Here is a 13,512-nt window from a genome sequence, read left to right as displayed (position 1 = left end):
TATTTTTGAATTTGTTATATATCTTTTTTTGATTTAAATGATGTATGTCCTTTACTAATTAGTTTACGAAGCTGATGAGGCTAGAGGTGGCCTCTGTCAATATAAAGAAGGATATGTTATCTGAAATGTAAAACTACTTACTGTAAATGTTTGTTTTCCTTTACAGCTCAAACTCAACTCCCATAGCTTTGTTTTGTGTTTGAGGTTTTACCAAAGTTTGGCCTCGACAAACATACATACATACACAATCTCTTTTCTTTTCCCAAAATACAAAATTCCTTTTGAGACTAAAGACATGACTCAATATAGTAAGTAATATAATAAGTTATATGTGTGTTTATATTTTACTTAATGTACAATGACTTCATAAAGGATGTTAGGGAATTGAAGCTTTCTTTCCCATAAAGTCTTTACAAAATTTGTCATTTATTTATTTCTTTCTTTCATTTTCTCAAAATTTGTCTACAAGTGGTTCTTTATTAAATTAAACAAATGTCCCATAATTCTTGATTTGTTGCTGATAAATGATGTCTGTTACTTTTTTTTGGAGTAGTTTGTATTGAGAAAGACTGTTTATTTTCTCAGACAGATTGAAACAACCTATACAAGATTTATTACTTAATGGGGAAAAAAGAAACAACCCAGAGTGTCTATTTCTCTATAACTTAATACACACAGAAGATCTTAATGGGTTTAGTCTCATCCATTTAGATTTCAGACCTCCTTGTTATTCCTTTACCCTTCACCCCTACTTCTTCTAATTCGATCCTAAACAGAAGGGTGAAATGGCCTGATGGTGGGTGCTTGGTTATCGGTTTATTTCTTGTTTATAGTGCCAGCTTAAGAAAAAAATTGTTTTTATAACAGAATGTTTGTGATATATTTTGTTAAGGTGCTCATGAAGGATAAGGGCTTGGAAATGATGTATGCATTCTGCCAAAATTTAAAATGTCATATACAATCTATTAGAATTAAATTGTAATTGCACTTTATATTAAATAATTCGATTAGAATTTTTTTTTTTTTTTTTTTTTTTTTTTTTTTTTTTTTTTTTTTATAATAGATGTTTCTCTCTAAATTTCACTCATTCTGAGAGAATATGATTTCATGACAGTTATTCTCATAACATGTTTTGATCAAGGATACGAATGAATGACTTGAAGAATGGTTTGAAAACTTGATAGGAATGATCTGAAGAATGTATCAAAGATTTATCACATTCACAGTTTAAGAATGTTGTTATTTTTTTTTTTTTAAGAATTACACTGGTTATTCTTTCAGAATATCATTGTTCAAGAATGTTTTTTTTTTTTTTTTTTTGTATCACAATTATACAACGTAATTATTTGATATATTATTAGTTCAAGAATTGATTTTGTATATTCTTTCAAAATGTACTTATTCACGTTTTCTTATTATTGATGTCTTCTTAAAGAATGTCATTCTACCAAAATAAAATCTGGTATAATTAAAAAATATGTTAGAATTAAAACTGAATTATTTAAAAAAATAAGAATTTTAAATCAAGAGAATTAAATATCCCTAAAAATTTATAATTTTCCTTTTTTTTTTTTAAATTATCTCAATGGACTAAAATATCCTTATAGTAAGATTAGATGGTATTTTTCAATTATTTTTAATTACATAACATTTATTAACCACTTTCTTAAAATAATTAAAATGATTGATCCACAACTAATCCTACATCCATACAATAATTAGTTAGAATACAATAACCTAAGTCTCTATATATATATATATATATATATATATATATATATATATATATATATATATATATATATAACAAGAAAGTAAGAAAGAAAAGGGATGCTTAGCAAAAAAGATTATTAGCTTATCAGCGATTCCACACCGCTATAAGCTAAAAAGATGTTTGAATAAAAATAACTTATAGCTGTGGCAAATAGCTTATAAGTAATTTTCCGTAAGTTAACTTCCTCTAACTTATTAGCTTATCTAGCAAGAAGCTAAGAAAGGAAAGGAATGTTTAGCAAAACAACTTATTAGCTTATCAACGGTTCCACTCCGTTATAAGCTAAAAAATGTTTGAATAAAAATATCATATAGTTATGGAAAATTGCTAATAAGTAGTTTTTTTATATGTTAACGCCCTCTAACTTATTAGCTTATAATTCAATAAATTAATAAGCTATAAGCTAATATGTAACAAGTCTTTTTTGCTGAATACCCCCAAGAAATCAAGTAGATAAAGGCATACTATTGAGAACCAAGATTATAAAGTTGGGAAACATTAAAATGAAAAAGTAACACCATTCTACCAAACTTCTACCATTACTGCCCCTATCGCTCTATATTTGCACCATTCAAATTTTTGAGTTTGAGTTATGATCAAATTCGATGTTACGACACTGAAAAAAAATTATACTAGTTTTCAAAGGGGATTACTATCCATCTCCATCCTATGTTGTAGATTTGACTGGATAGTAATCATTAATGTGACTAATTTGATCGCGGTTCTTCTTTAGTTTTCGAAAAGTATGGTGTAATGGACACTCAAACTTAACATAATTAACATTAGTCTATAATCCATTATCATTTGACTAACTTTTTTTATATAACTTTGTTATTGAATCACTACCTGTGTTATTTAATTATTAGATAATTAATATTCAAATTCCTGTTAAACTTTATTATTATTTTAATATATTCAATTAAAATTTAATGACTTTATTATTTTGTTTTTTTAACTTTTTTATAAGATAAATGACCATAAATACCAAATTTTATATATATATATATATATATATATATATATATATATATATATATATATATATATATAAAAGTAAAAGGTAAACATATTTAAGAAAAAGTTTTTTTTTTTTAAAAAACTAACTAAAAACAAATAAAATTGTGCTTGGTCATAAAAATTATATCTCTAAAAAAAAAAAAAAAAAACACATGTGTGAAAGTAATTCTAATCCTTCGGAATGATTATACTTTTATGAAAACTAGATAAGAAGCCCCGCTTCGCGGGGGTTGGATTCGACGCTAATATTAAACAAAACCGATGGAAGACATTATGTTAAACGTTTGTCATGGAAGTAAAATGCTATAATTGGTTGACTATGAAAGTATATTGATGCTTAAAAAATGTAGTAAAGTAGAAGCAAACTGAGATATATTCTCTTTTTAAAACACATATGTTGGGTACAAAACTACTTAAACCAAAGTTAGTCAAAGGCAACACCAGTCCAACTGCTTCCTCTCGAATAAGCTCTTGCGGCTTTGAGATCCCTTAAGTGATGATTTTGTAAAAATTTACAAATAGAAAAATTATAAATGGGTTTCAAATACTTATTATTTTTTAGGATTGACCAAAATGCCCTTTGCTAAAAATAATACATAGTGATAACAAAATTTTGATTAAATTGTATATACTTAACCTCTCCCACAAGATCATCTTCAGAACGATCCGAGAAATTAAAAATGACGGTTATGCCCCTGAAATGTTTTGAATAAAAATCATTGGCATCAATAAGCAATTTTATGAATTAAATATTGATAACAAAGATAATGGTAACTAAACTGAAATCAGGCAAAATGGCAAGCAGTTTTGTTAATTCAAGTTGAAAGTTGGATAAATAAGATAACAAACTTTCAAATTGATAAACAGAAAAAAAAACCAGCAGATTTGAGAAATTAAAATGATGGTTATACCCCTTTAACGTGTTGAATAAAAATCATTGGCATCAATAAGCAATTTTCTGAATTAAAACTGATAGTTGGATAAATAAGATAACAAACTTTCAAATTGATAAACAGAAAAAAAAACCCAGCAGATTTGAGAAATTAAAATGACGGTTATGCCCCTTTAATGTGTTGAATAAAAATCATTGGCATCAATGAAGTTACAGGTTAGAATTTCGGCTAAAAATAGATAACATTCAATCAGATTAACAATGCTTGAATAAATCCGAATTGAAAGAGAAGCACAATTACACCATAAATAGTTTTATAGCAATGTACTATAAACATGCAAAAGAGGTGAGAAAATTTAAGCATACCTAATCGCAGAATGTAAGCCAACTTTGCTGTGATTTTTCTTGTGCTCCTGCTGCTCTTCATTATATGTGAGTGAAAGGATGAAGGGAATTGTGAAGTAATCAAAATATTTAACGAAGCTATATATATATATATATATATATATATATATATATATATATATATATATATATATATATATATATATATATATATATATATCAACAATTTAACTATTAACATATAAAAGGTTCATAGATTTTCTTATGACATTATTTCAGCTTTGTTTTTGCGTTCAAAGCGTAGGATTCCAGTCACATTGTGGATTTATGCATGAAGATTTCTCCACAAATTGTATTCAAGGGTAATTTGGTGATTTTCCCCTGCCTTAGATACCATACAGTAACAGGTTATGTACATCCTGGTACAATTATAAACATTAAATGATCCAAGACTAAGCAGCAACCTGCAAATAGGCTATACATTCTGATGAAGTAACTGATTTTCCATCATGTGCTTTAGATGAAACCCATTCGAATGCTTTCTCCTGCAACGTCAAAAAAATCTTTGGTTTTATTTCATGGACCTTAAATTTCATGATTCTGTAACAAATCTCGATGTTATTTAGCAAAAGAAAAGTGGGATTTAGAATTTCAAGTGTTCAAGATAAAGATCTACTGTGACACAAAAGGATCAAGAAAGAAATGAACCAACTTGAAAGAAATTATGCTAAAATTGTAAAGAATTTGATAACATGGGAGCCTGGAATTTAGCAACTTTGATTCATATAGTCATAAACATGAACTAAATTTTCAAGCAGCTGATGGGTATTCTGCAATCGATGTACTCTGGAAAAATTCATCTAATGAAAAGTAGCATATCAAAATCAAAATATGCGAGACGAATTATCCCCAACTTAGAAAAATCACCATATCAGATCCCACGAATTTGAAGTAAACAATAGGTAATTGCATCAATCTAAGTAAAAAACAACAAGAGTTGAAATTAGGGTTTACCGATTCTCACAAGTGAATGTCTTCGACCATACCCAATACCACCCCTAGCACTCGATATCAAGCACCGGTGACCACCTCCATAAATGTCCAATATTCAGCCCTATTCACGTACGCAAAGGCCAAGAAACCCCACCACCATAGCCCATACCCTCAAAGTAAAAGAAAAATTACCTTCAAGTCGTTCTGAATCAGCTACGAAGAAAGAGTTATATTCGGCGACCGGTAGGGAGAGGAGAGGATGGGATAAAAGCCCTAAGTTCAGATAACAGATAAAGATGGAAGCAAAACCAGGCACGATGAACAACACGTGGACAGAGAATAGAATATTTTCCACAAACGTCGACGCCGGTCGTGCGTACGACACTGCCGTTTTCAACCTACGTGGCCCATCGACACGTCTTAATATCCCTGATTCAATCGGAGAAGACGGTGATCTACAAGACCTCTCCTCCGATTCGATTAGAAAGAAGGCCACAGAGGCCGGAGGTATGGTCGAAGACGTATGTGTAGGTGGTGGAGAAGACATCTGATAAGAGAGGCGGTGGGGGAAGCATGAGGAATAAAAATGAAAGCGGTGGAAGGAACTGGTGGTGTAATAAAGAACGAAGCAAGCCGTTTGGATGGTGGGCGGTGACCATGGTTGAGGCAGTAACAACGAAGAACCAAAAAGAAACAGCGGTGGACAACGAACCCAAAAGAAAGAGAGAAGAAGAACACGTGGACAATAAACGAAGGGAAAAAAGACACGTAGATGCAAGTCAGCATTCTACATTAACAAAAAGGCTTAACAGATAAAATACACGAATGACAAACAAACAGAAGTACAGAGGGGGTAAACAACAATTTCATAAGGAACGAATGAAATAGATAACATAAAAATTGGAAGGGATATATGTGCACAAATAGGAGGCAGAATACTGTAGCTAAGGAGCAACAATTTTAATATATAATATAATTTCTCTGTATTATAAACTATTAACCATTATTATTATATTATATGTTATTAGACTATTCATTATTATAATATTATATCTACTTTTTAATCATAGTTAATTACCATAAAAGATTATTATTATATTACATCTACTTTTTAATCATAGTTAATTACCACAAAAGGTAAATCGTAGCATATTTAAATTGCTTATAATAATTCTGAATGTTTTAAAAAAAGTGTATTAAATATTATCATATATTTTCCCATACAATTAAACAAATTTTATTTATGATATTCTTATAAACAAAAAAAATTAAGTAATCTAAACCTTATAAACAATCTTTTTTATAAAAATATCTCAATTTTTTTTAATGAAAAACAACCACATTATCCGTAACACATTGTTCCGGTGATGACTCCGGAATTTCGGAGTACGATTCCGGACCATGGTTCCGGAACACTTGTTTTTTTTTTCCTCGTTTTTTTAAGGGTTAGATTCCAGAAGGCCTTTGGAACACTAGAGTATGATTCCAGAAGTTTTTCTTTTTGAACCACTGTTACTTGTGTAAATGTGTTTTTTTAAAGTTTTGTTTGTATATTAAATAAAATGCAATTGATAATCATAAAATCAATAAAAACCAAACAAATATATACACTAAAGAGATTTTTTTAAAGTAATATTATGATGTTTAAATCATCTTATTCTTTGTACTCCAAAATATTTATGTCAACCCTTTACGATATGTATAACCGATGTACCGCTTGGACCGTATATTGAATACGACTTCCCGGTGATCAACACTTCCAGGAACCAACATAAAAACACCCCACAATCCCATGTATTGTTAATATGTTGTGATACTTGTGGCGTTTTTTCGAGGGATATGTAGAAACTCACAAGTAAGATTCAATCAGTTGTTCGGTACCCCACTAGTTGATACCTACTAGCAGTCTGTGGATCTAGATGAATTGTCCCATTCCTATTACGAGTAAACATACATGCTTTTCGATCCGACCATTCACTTCTTTAAGACGTGGAACTTGAGAGCTTTCCTCTTATAAATAAATAGGGTAAAATTTTTGGTAGGGGGTAATGACATTTTTCAAATGGTTAGGTTGATACATTTAATATCTATGATCATCTATATTATAATCGAATTCTAGTTTTTATTGTTTTATACTTTTATGTATGGGACATTGGGTTAAATGCCAACATTTAAATCCAGACGCAAAGAAAAAGTGCAGTTGATGATGGTCACCTTTTCATTCACTCACTGACTCCCTCCTTTCATTTCACGTTCAGTATTCCATATCTACCGCTTCTATTACACACTAAATTACTCGCATCTTCGAAGCAAAGAACCCAATCGGATCACAAATACTTGTCTTCAATCATCATCTCATTGCTTTCAGTCCAATTTACCTCTCAAATCTCTCTCTCCCTCGCTCGCTTTTATTCTGTAATTCGTTTTCTCTATATAAGTGTTTTCCTTTATGTTTTTTAATTCGTAAATATGTTAAATTACGCTGGTTTTCGGTGATTAATTGCAGAGTTGTGGCTCTGGTGATGATTTGAAGTGATTTTTGTAATGGCTGGTGAAATTGAAGAACCGTTCCGGTTTGATTTTCAGGTAATTTGCATAGATTTCCATCGTTACTAGATCTGATTTATGCTGATTTATACTGAAATGATGCGTGTGTGATGTCGGTTTCTTATGTATTTGGTTAATTTGTTCATTAGATTAACTTAATTAAGTCGATTTCTAGCAGTTGGCGCATAATCTCACTACTAACTTCTCATTTACTTTTTTCCTATCGAGATTATTAGATCAGTCTTCGTTTTTGTTGGAATGTGGAAAGAATTTTCTGATGGAATCAAACGTCTATGTGATCGAATATGATTATATTTAATATCGAATTAGCTCTAGTCAATAACGGATTTGTTTAAGAACTACAGAGGTAAATAGGGCATATAGTTGATTTGTAAGAAATTGTCAACAACGCACTCTATAAGTCTATTTCATGTCGCAATCTTTTGATATCATTTCAAATTAACAGGCGGATCATTTGCAATCTGGATCAATCTCATTTGGAAGATTCGAATCTGAATCATTATCATGGGAAAGAAGATCATCCTTCTCACACAATCGGTATCTTGAAGAGGTTGAAAAATACTCAAAACCAGGTTCAGTTACTGAAAAGAAAGCTTATTTTGAGGCCCATTTTAGAAAGAAAGCCCTTCTAAAACAAAATTCATCCGAAAGCCAAGATGAGAGAGAATCCCCAACAAGTGAACATAATGACCTTGATGATTTACAAGAATCAAACACTTTGTTCAATGAAGAAACCAAAATTCAGAAACCTGTGAACGAAAATATCAAAACTTTATGTGAAAATACATCAGAACCCAATTCTTCTTCCCTTATTACTCACACTCCAGAAAAGGAGAAAGATATGGTTATACTGGTATGTCTTTTATAGTTTTATTCATTTATATTTGTGTATAACTTTTATATAATTATATTAAACACTTTTCATCTACTGGTTTTAGGTAAAGCCTACATCAGAAATGAAACAACAAAAGCCAAAATTGAAATTGAAGGCTCATGAGTTTAATTCCGTGAAGGCTAAAACAAAGGAAATTAAGAATTTACATATGAAGGAAAAAGAAAAGAAGGCACCTCAACCTGCTACTCCCATTTCACATTCTGTGAGAAAAACTTTAAAGTCAGAGGTGAGTGTTAACATTTAACATTTTCTTTAACTATATTTATCACTTTCACTTTTTTCTTTTGACATAAAACTATTAAAATCACATGGATGAATCTGAATCATGAATATCTTATGTTAGGAATCAAGTATGAGTTTTGTGAAGGCAAAAATACTTCCCCTAAATAAAAGGTAACAATTTTTTTTTAAATATAAATTTGTCTTCTTGTGGTTATACAAGTTGTGACATTTACTCATTTCATATATATTGTAATATTTGCAGCATTGTGAAAGAATATAAATCTTTAAAACCAATGGAAACAAAGTCTTTGATGTTGGAGAAGAAATCTGCCAACAGGTTGTATCATTTATGGGGGGTTTGGAATATGTAATTCCATAGGATTTGGAATTGAATTCCATTCCAATATATATATATATATATATATATATATATATATATATATATATATATATATATTTTAACTTTTTCTTTAAATTATAGGATTAAAGAAACTACAATGACACCAAGTGTCAATAAGGGCTCTAGAGGTTTCACTTTTAGGAGCGATCAACGAGCAGAAAAAAGGAAGGAGGTAGAGACAAGACGAGTGTCTATTATGCTTTTTTTTTCCTTGAGATATTTATATATTTATATTTAAATGTTTATTTTTTTAAATTTTCAGGAGAAAAGGGTAGCTGACATGGCACAATCCCAAAAAACTCACAAGTTTAAAGCAATACCAATGCCATCTTTCTACAAAGAATCTATAAGACCGAGTTCCTCACCTTCATTAGCAAACAAAAACCCTCTCATGAAAACTCATGTCCTTGAAAAAAAGAAAAAGGAGTTGACTTTTCAACCGAAGTCAACAAAAGGACCACGAGAGTTGAGAAAAGAGGTGAAAGGAGTTGACTTGGTCAACCGTCCAAAGCATGGCTACTTAGCAGTTGGTGTTGCTATTTGAGCTTTTGTCATGGGAAGGGAAATAAAGATGTGGGTATGTGCCAAGTTGTTACACCTATAAATCATTGCGGGTGATCGTGATAGAAATTACTAAACTACCCTTTGTGTGGGAAAGTATTACGGTTTTACTATACTATACGTGGAAGGGTGTTAGTTATGTAGGTGAAATATTGAAATGGATGTTGTCTAGTTAAACTTAATGTTGCATGTGTAATGTGTAATGGGATTTGTATATAATACGTAGAGGTGTTAAGTACGTCTTAATATACATAAGGGGTGAATTTCACTTGTTACGTAGTCGAAATAAATAAGTAAAAATAACAATAGCAATATCTTTAAAGTTCATAAGGGTGTTAGTAATGTCTACTATTTTTGGGCATTTTTAATTATTTCTCTACAAAAACCACCTCTTAAATATGCGTCGCCCAGACATCATGACGTTTGTTCCGTAAACTGTTTTTTTTTTAAGACTGTAGACCTAAAAAGGTCTGCACACACACACACAAAGAGAGAGAGAGAGAGAGAGAGAGGTTCAAATGTTTCTAGCAACTATTGTGTGCATGTATGCATCAATGAGAATTGAAGAAATAATAAATTATTAAATAAATCATTTAAGTGTATTATAGTAATCTTGTATATTTGTGACAACCCTATATTTTCCAAAAGCATTGTAACGCTCAAAAGTCAAATACAACTAAATTAGCTTTGAAAATAAAGTATTCAAATATCTAAGTTGGGATGCATCAAATACTAATTAACGTGTCAAGGTTTCCGAAAACATAAAGAACGCTCAAAACCGGGTTATATTGAAGAAATTATAACCACTCGTATATTTACGACACGCCGTTAAAACATTATTTGACGTAAAAAGTAAAATCTCAATAATGTGCATTTTTAGCCTTAAGTATCTAAACATAAATCGTAGATCTCGTTAAAAGGTGAGCGTGCATAAAAAGATCGCCCAAATTGGACCTCGTATGAAGAAGTTACGAATTTTCGAAGTTTCGTAACAGTAGTAGAGGGCTAAAAACTCGAATTTAAGATCGAGTGTAAATTAGCTAACGCAATCCAAATGAGAGTTGAAGATCTCTGCAATAGGAACAAATGGATGAGAAGACAAACAAAAACCGACGTCGAATAAAGAACCTATGAGTTTTTAAACGAACTTTAGGAGACCCGACCCATTAAAAATATATCATTAAAAATAAAGACAAAACTAGCCGACGGAGTCTAAATAAAAGTTGTAGAGCATAATCTCACCTACGCGTGGATATAAAGAACACGAAAAACGGAGCTCGTACGCGAAAGTTATGGAATTTAGAAGTGGACAGGGCGGTACGCCCCGCGTTCTCTGGGAGTACGCCCCGCTTACTAGACCCAGAGTCGAGTCCCATCGGCCCGCCCAAGCTACGCTTAGCTAGCCAGGAGTCGTAAGCCATGACGCATTGTTACGCCCCGCGTAACCAAAGTACGCCCCGCGTACTGACTACGCCCCGCGTACGAGGGTTTCCAGCCCTATAAATAGAAGGCATAAGCTCGAGTTTTTGCACACAAATCACAATCCCTCAGTCATTCTCTCATACTTCTAAGCTCCAGAGACCCTCCCCTCACCTCGGTTTCCGCACTCGAGCCCCCGACGAAAGATTTACGTTGCAGAGATCCCCGAAGAGCCCGACGACGCAACTATCCGCGATCGAAGTTCTACTTAACTTTAGTCCCTCTCTTCAAACTTAACAAGTGAGTTCATACCCCTACTTTTCAATTCTTTTTCATGTTTTAGGGGGGGGGGGAATATAAGTACATTACACGTTAAAGTATCGTTTTATAAACATAAATGAAATTTCTATCTTCGAATATCGATACAAACATCTTATGTATACAAGAGCGATTATGTCACTAAGTTATTTTTACTAAATAGAACATACTATCTGAAAAACTATAATGGGTATAGTTAACAAGTCAGTCCTACATTTTACATATACATCTTGAAAAACGAAACACTTTCAAAAGAAGTAAGGTCATTTCATTGTAAATCTACTTATACTAGGCAATGTGAGATATTCAAACTTCAACGTACATTTTTGTATGCATTTCAAGTCCTGTATTATATACCATAATCTCTTGCAGGGAGAGCGTGATACTTGTGTATAGATCTATACGGGATTGACAATCCCGCACCTAAACTACTAGCTATAGTTAGACCGGCAGGTCTGGGGTGACAAATGTCATAACACTGCAACACTTGAAGAATGTTGTTACAGGCCGTCAGTGTCAATAGTATGGTTATAAAACTCACATAAAAAGTATAAAACAAGATTGATTTACGAGATTCATATGTGCATTGCAGTTTTCTACATTATTTTTCATACAAAGTTGTTTTTATCATTTGAGTATAAAAGATACTAACACATTCCAACTTTGGAAACTTTTGAATCATCTTACAAGAAAATATTGGACTTTCTAAAAACCTCGTTTACCAATTTACTACCAAAAAGGATATACTTTTCAACTCGAAACACTCATGAACTCACCAACTTAATTGTTGACACTTTTCAAAACCACTTGTATTTCTCAGGGAATCAGTGATACAGGTAACTACCAGCTTTTGGGAGAAGGAACACAAAGGATGTTTTTATTATTGAACATTTATCATCATATTGTGATATTGTTTTGATAACATGTATAACGCAACAATATACGTTTTCATTTTATATATATGATGGTTGTGTTACTTTCTTTACAATATTCAATTGTTGTGATACTACGTGAAGTCATCCACCCCCGAATATTTCTGCCATTCTGGTTTGGGGGTGTGACAGATTGGTATCAGAGCATTGTTTATAGTGAACTAAGTATATCAAACCACATAAGATATACAAACTATAAATACAACGGGAACCAAAAACCCTCTGATAAAAACATTTTCATAGAAATATATTTTCTTTAAATATATACATTTTTACCCGCATGTATCAGTCTCGTATCATGACAAGTTTTTCTAAAAAGTAGTATGGCAAGTTGCGATACCACGATTGAGCCTTGGGGTATGTAATCAAATCAAGAATAAATATAGCCTAATCAACTATATTTATCCTGGATTTGACCAATGTACGTCGAGGAATGGTCGTAGTAGTCAACAAGCCAAAAACTTATAAAATCTAGATTCGCTAAATTGAAATACTATAAGCCTATTGTTAAAAATAATTGAACGATAAAATATTGCGCTCAGTAAAGATATAAATAGGCTTAGGAAGTCGTTAAATAGAAATTTCTTTTCTTATAAAAATCTCATACCTCTATCCCAGTACAGACAAATGGCCGGATTTCCTTTACCGGGAGACCCCTACTACCTAAATCAAGGTAACGGCGGCTGGATAGAAGAAGACCCGGAGGAAGACCCAGAGGAAATCAAAGAAGAGGTCGAAGAAGAGTTCGAGGAGGGAGTCGAAGAAGAATTCGAAATCGAAGTCGGAGAAGAATACGAAGTCGACGAGGAGATCGTGGAAATTTCTAGCGGAACAGACTCCGAACCGGAAGTAATCGACCCTCCCATCCCCCATCCTCCCGTAATCAGACCATATCAACCGGGACCCATTCCCATCTGGGGAAGCCGTCAGCAAGGTGTACGCCCTCCATTCGGCATGTGTCGGGATTTTTACAACGTCAGTGGGGGAGGCTCAGCTGATCGAGCACTTCCTGTTGTCGTGAACGCTATAGCTAACCAGAACTACCAGGCAGACCAACAAGCAGCCAGAGTTCGCGAGATCAATGCTGCTACCCAAGTTAACGCCGCTGACATCTGCCGTTTGGAAGGACTACATGAGAATACCCAAATCTACACGGGGACGCTTCAGAACCAAATG

The 13,512-nt window shown here is 32.4% G+C and overlaps 1 protein-coding gene across 2 annotated transcripts in view; it reads left to right on the top strand.

Moving 5' to 3' along the window:
• Nucleotides 1-9,997, top strand: part of LOC145011650 (uncharacterized) — a 30,468-nt gene extending 20,471 nt beyond the window's left edge. Inside the window, exons 1-8 of one of the 2 annotated variants that reach the window (XM_078970386.1) lie at nt 7,160-7,436; nt 7,528-7,607; nt 8,035-8,442; nt 8,528-8,710; nt 8,828-8,877; nt 8,969-9,043; nt 9,188-9,278; nt 9,369-9,997. In XM_078970386.1, the coding sequence (XP_078826512.1) occupies nt 7,566-7,607; nt 8,035-8,442; nt 8,528-8,710; nt 8,828-8,877; nt 8,969-9,043; nt 9,188-9,278; nt 9,369-9,650 (1,131 nt within the window). In that variant the 5' untranslated portion in view covers nt 7,160-7,436; nt 7,528-7,565 and the 3' untranslated portion in view covers nt 9,651-9,997. Of the gene's footprint in view, nt 1-7,159; nt 7,437-7,527; nt 7,608-8,034; nt 8,443-8,527; nt 8,711-8,827; nt 8,878-8,968; nt 9,044-9,187; nt 9,279-9,368 lie in introns of those variants that run through there. The other variant, XM_078970387.1, reaches the window with a different exon arrangement.
• Nucleotides 9,998-13,512: the final 3,515 nt, after the last annotated feature.

This window comes from Lactuca saligna, chromosome 8, assembly GCF_052625555.1.
Source record: "Lactuca saligna cultivar CGN05327 chromosome 8, ASM5262555v1, whole genome shotgun sequence".
Lineage (NCBI taxonomy): Eukaryota > Viridiplantae > Streptophyta > Magnoliopsida > Asterales > Asteraceae > Lactuca > Lactuca saligna.
The sequence above is the reverse complement of the archived record's forward strand: the minus strand, read 5'-3'. Positions and strand labels throughout refer to the sequence as shown.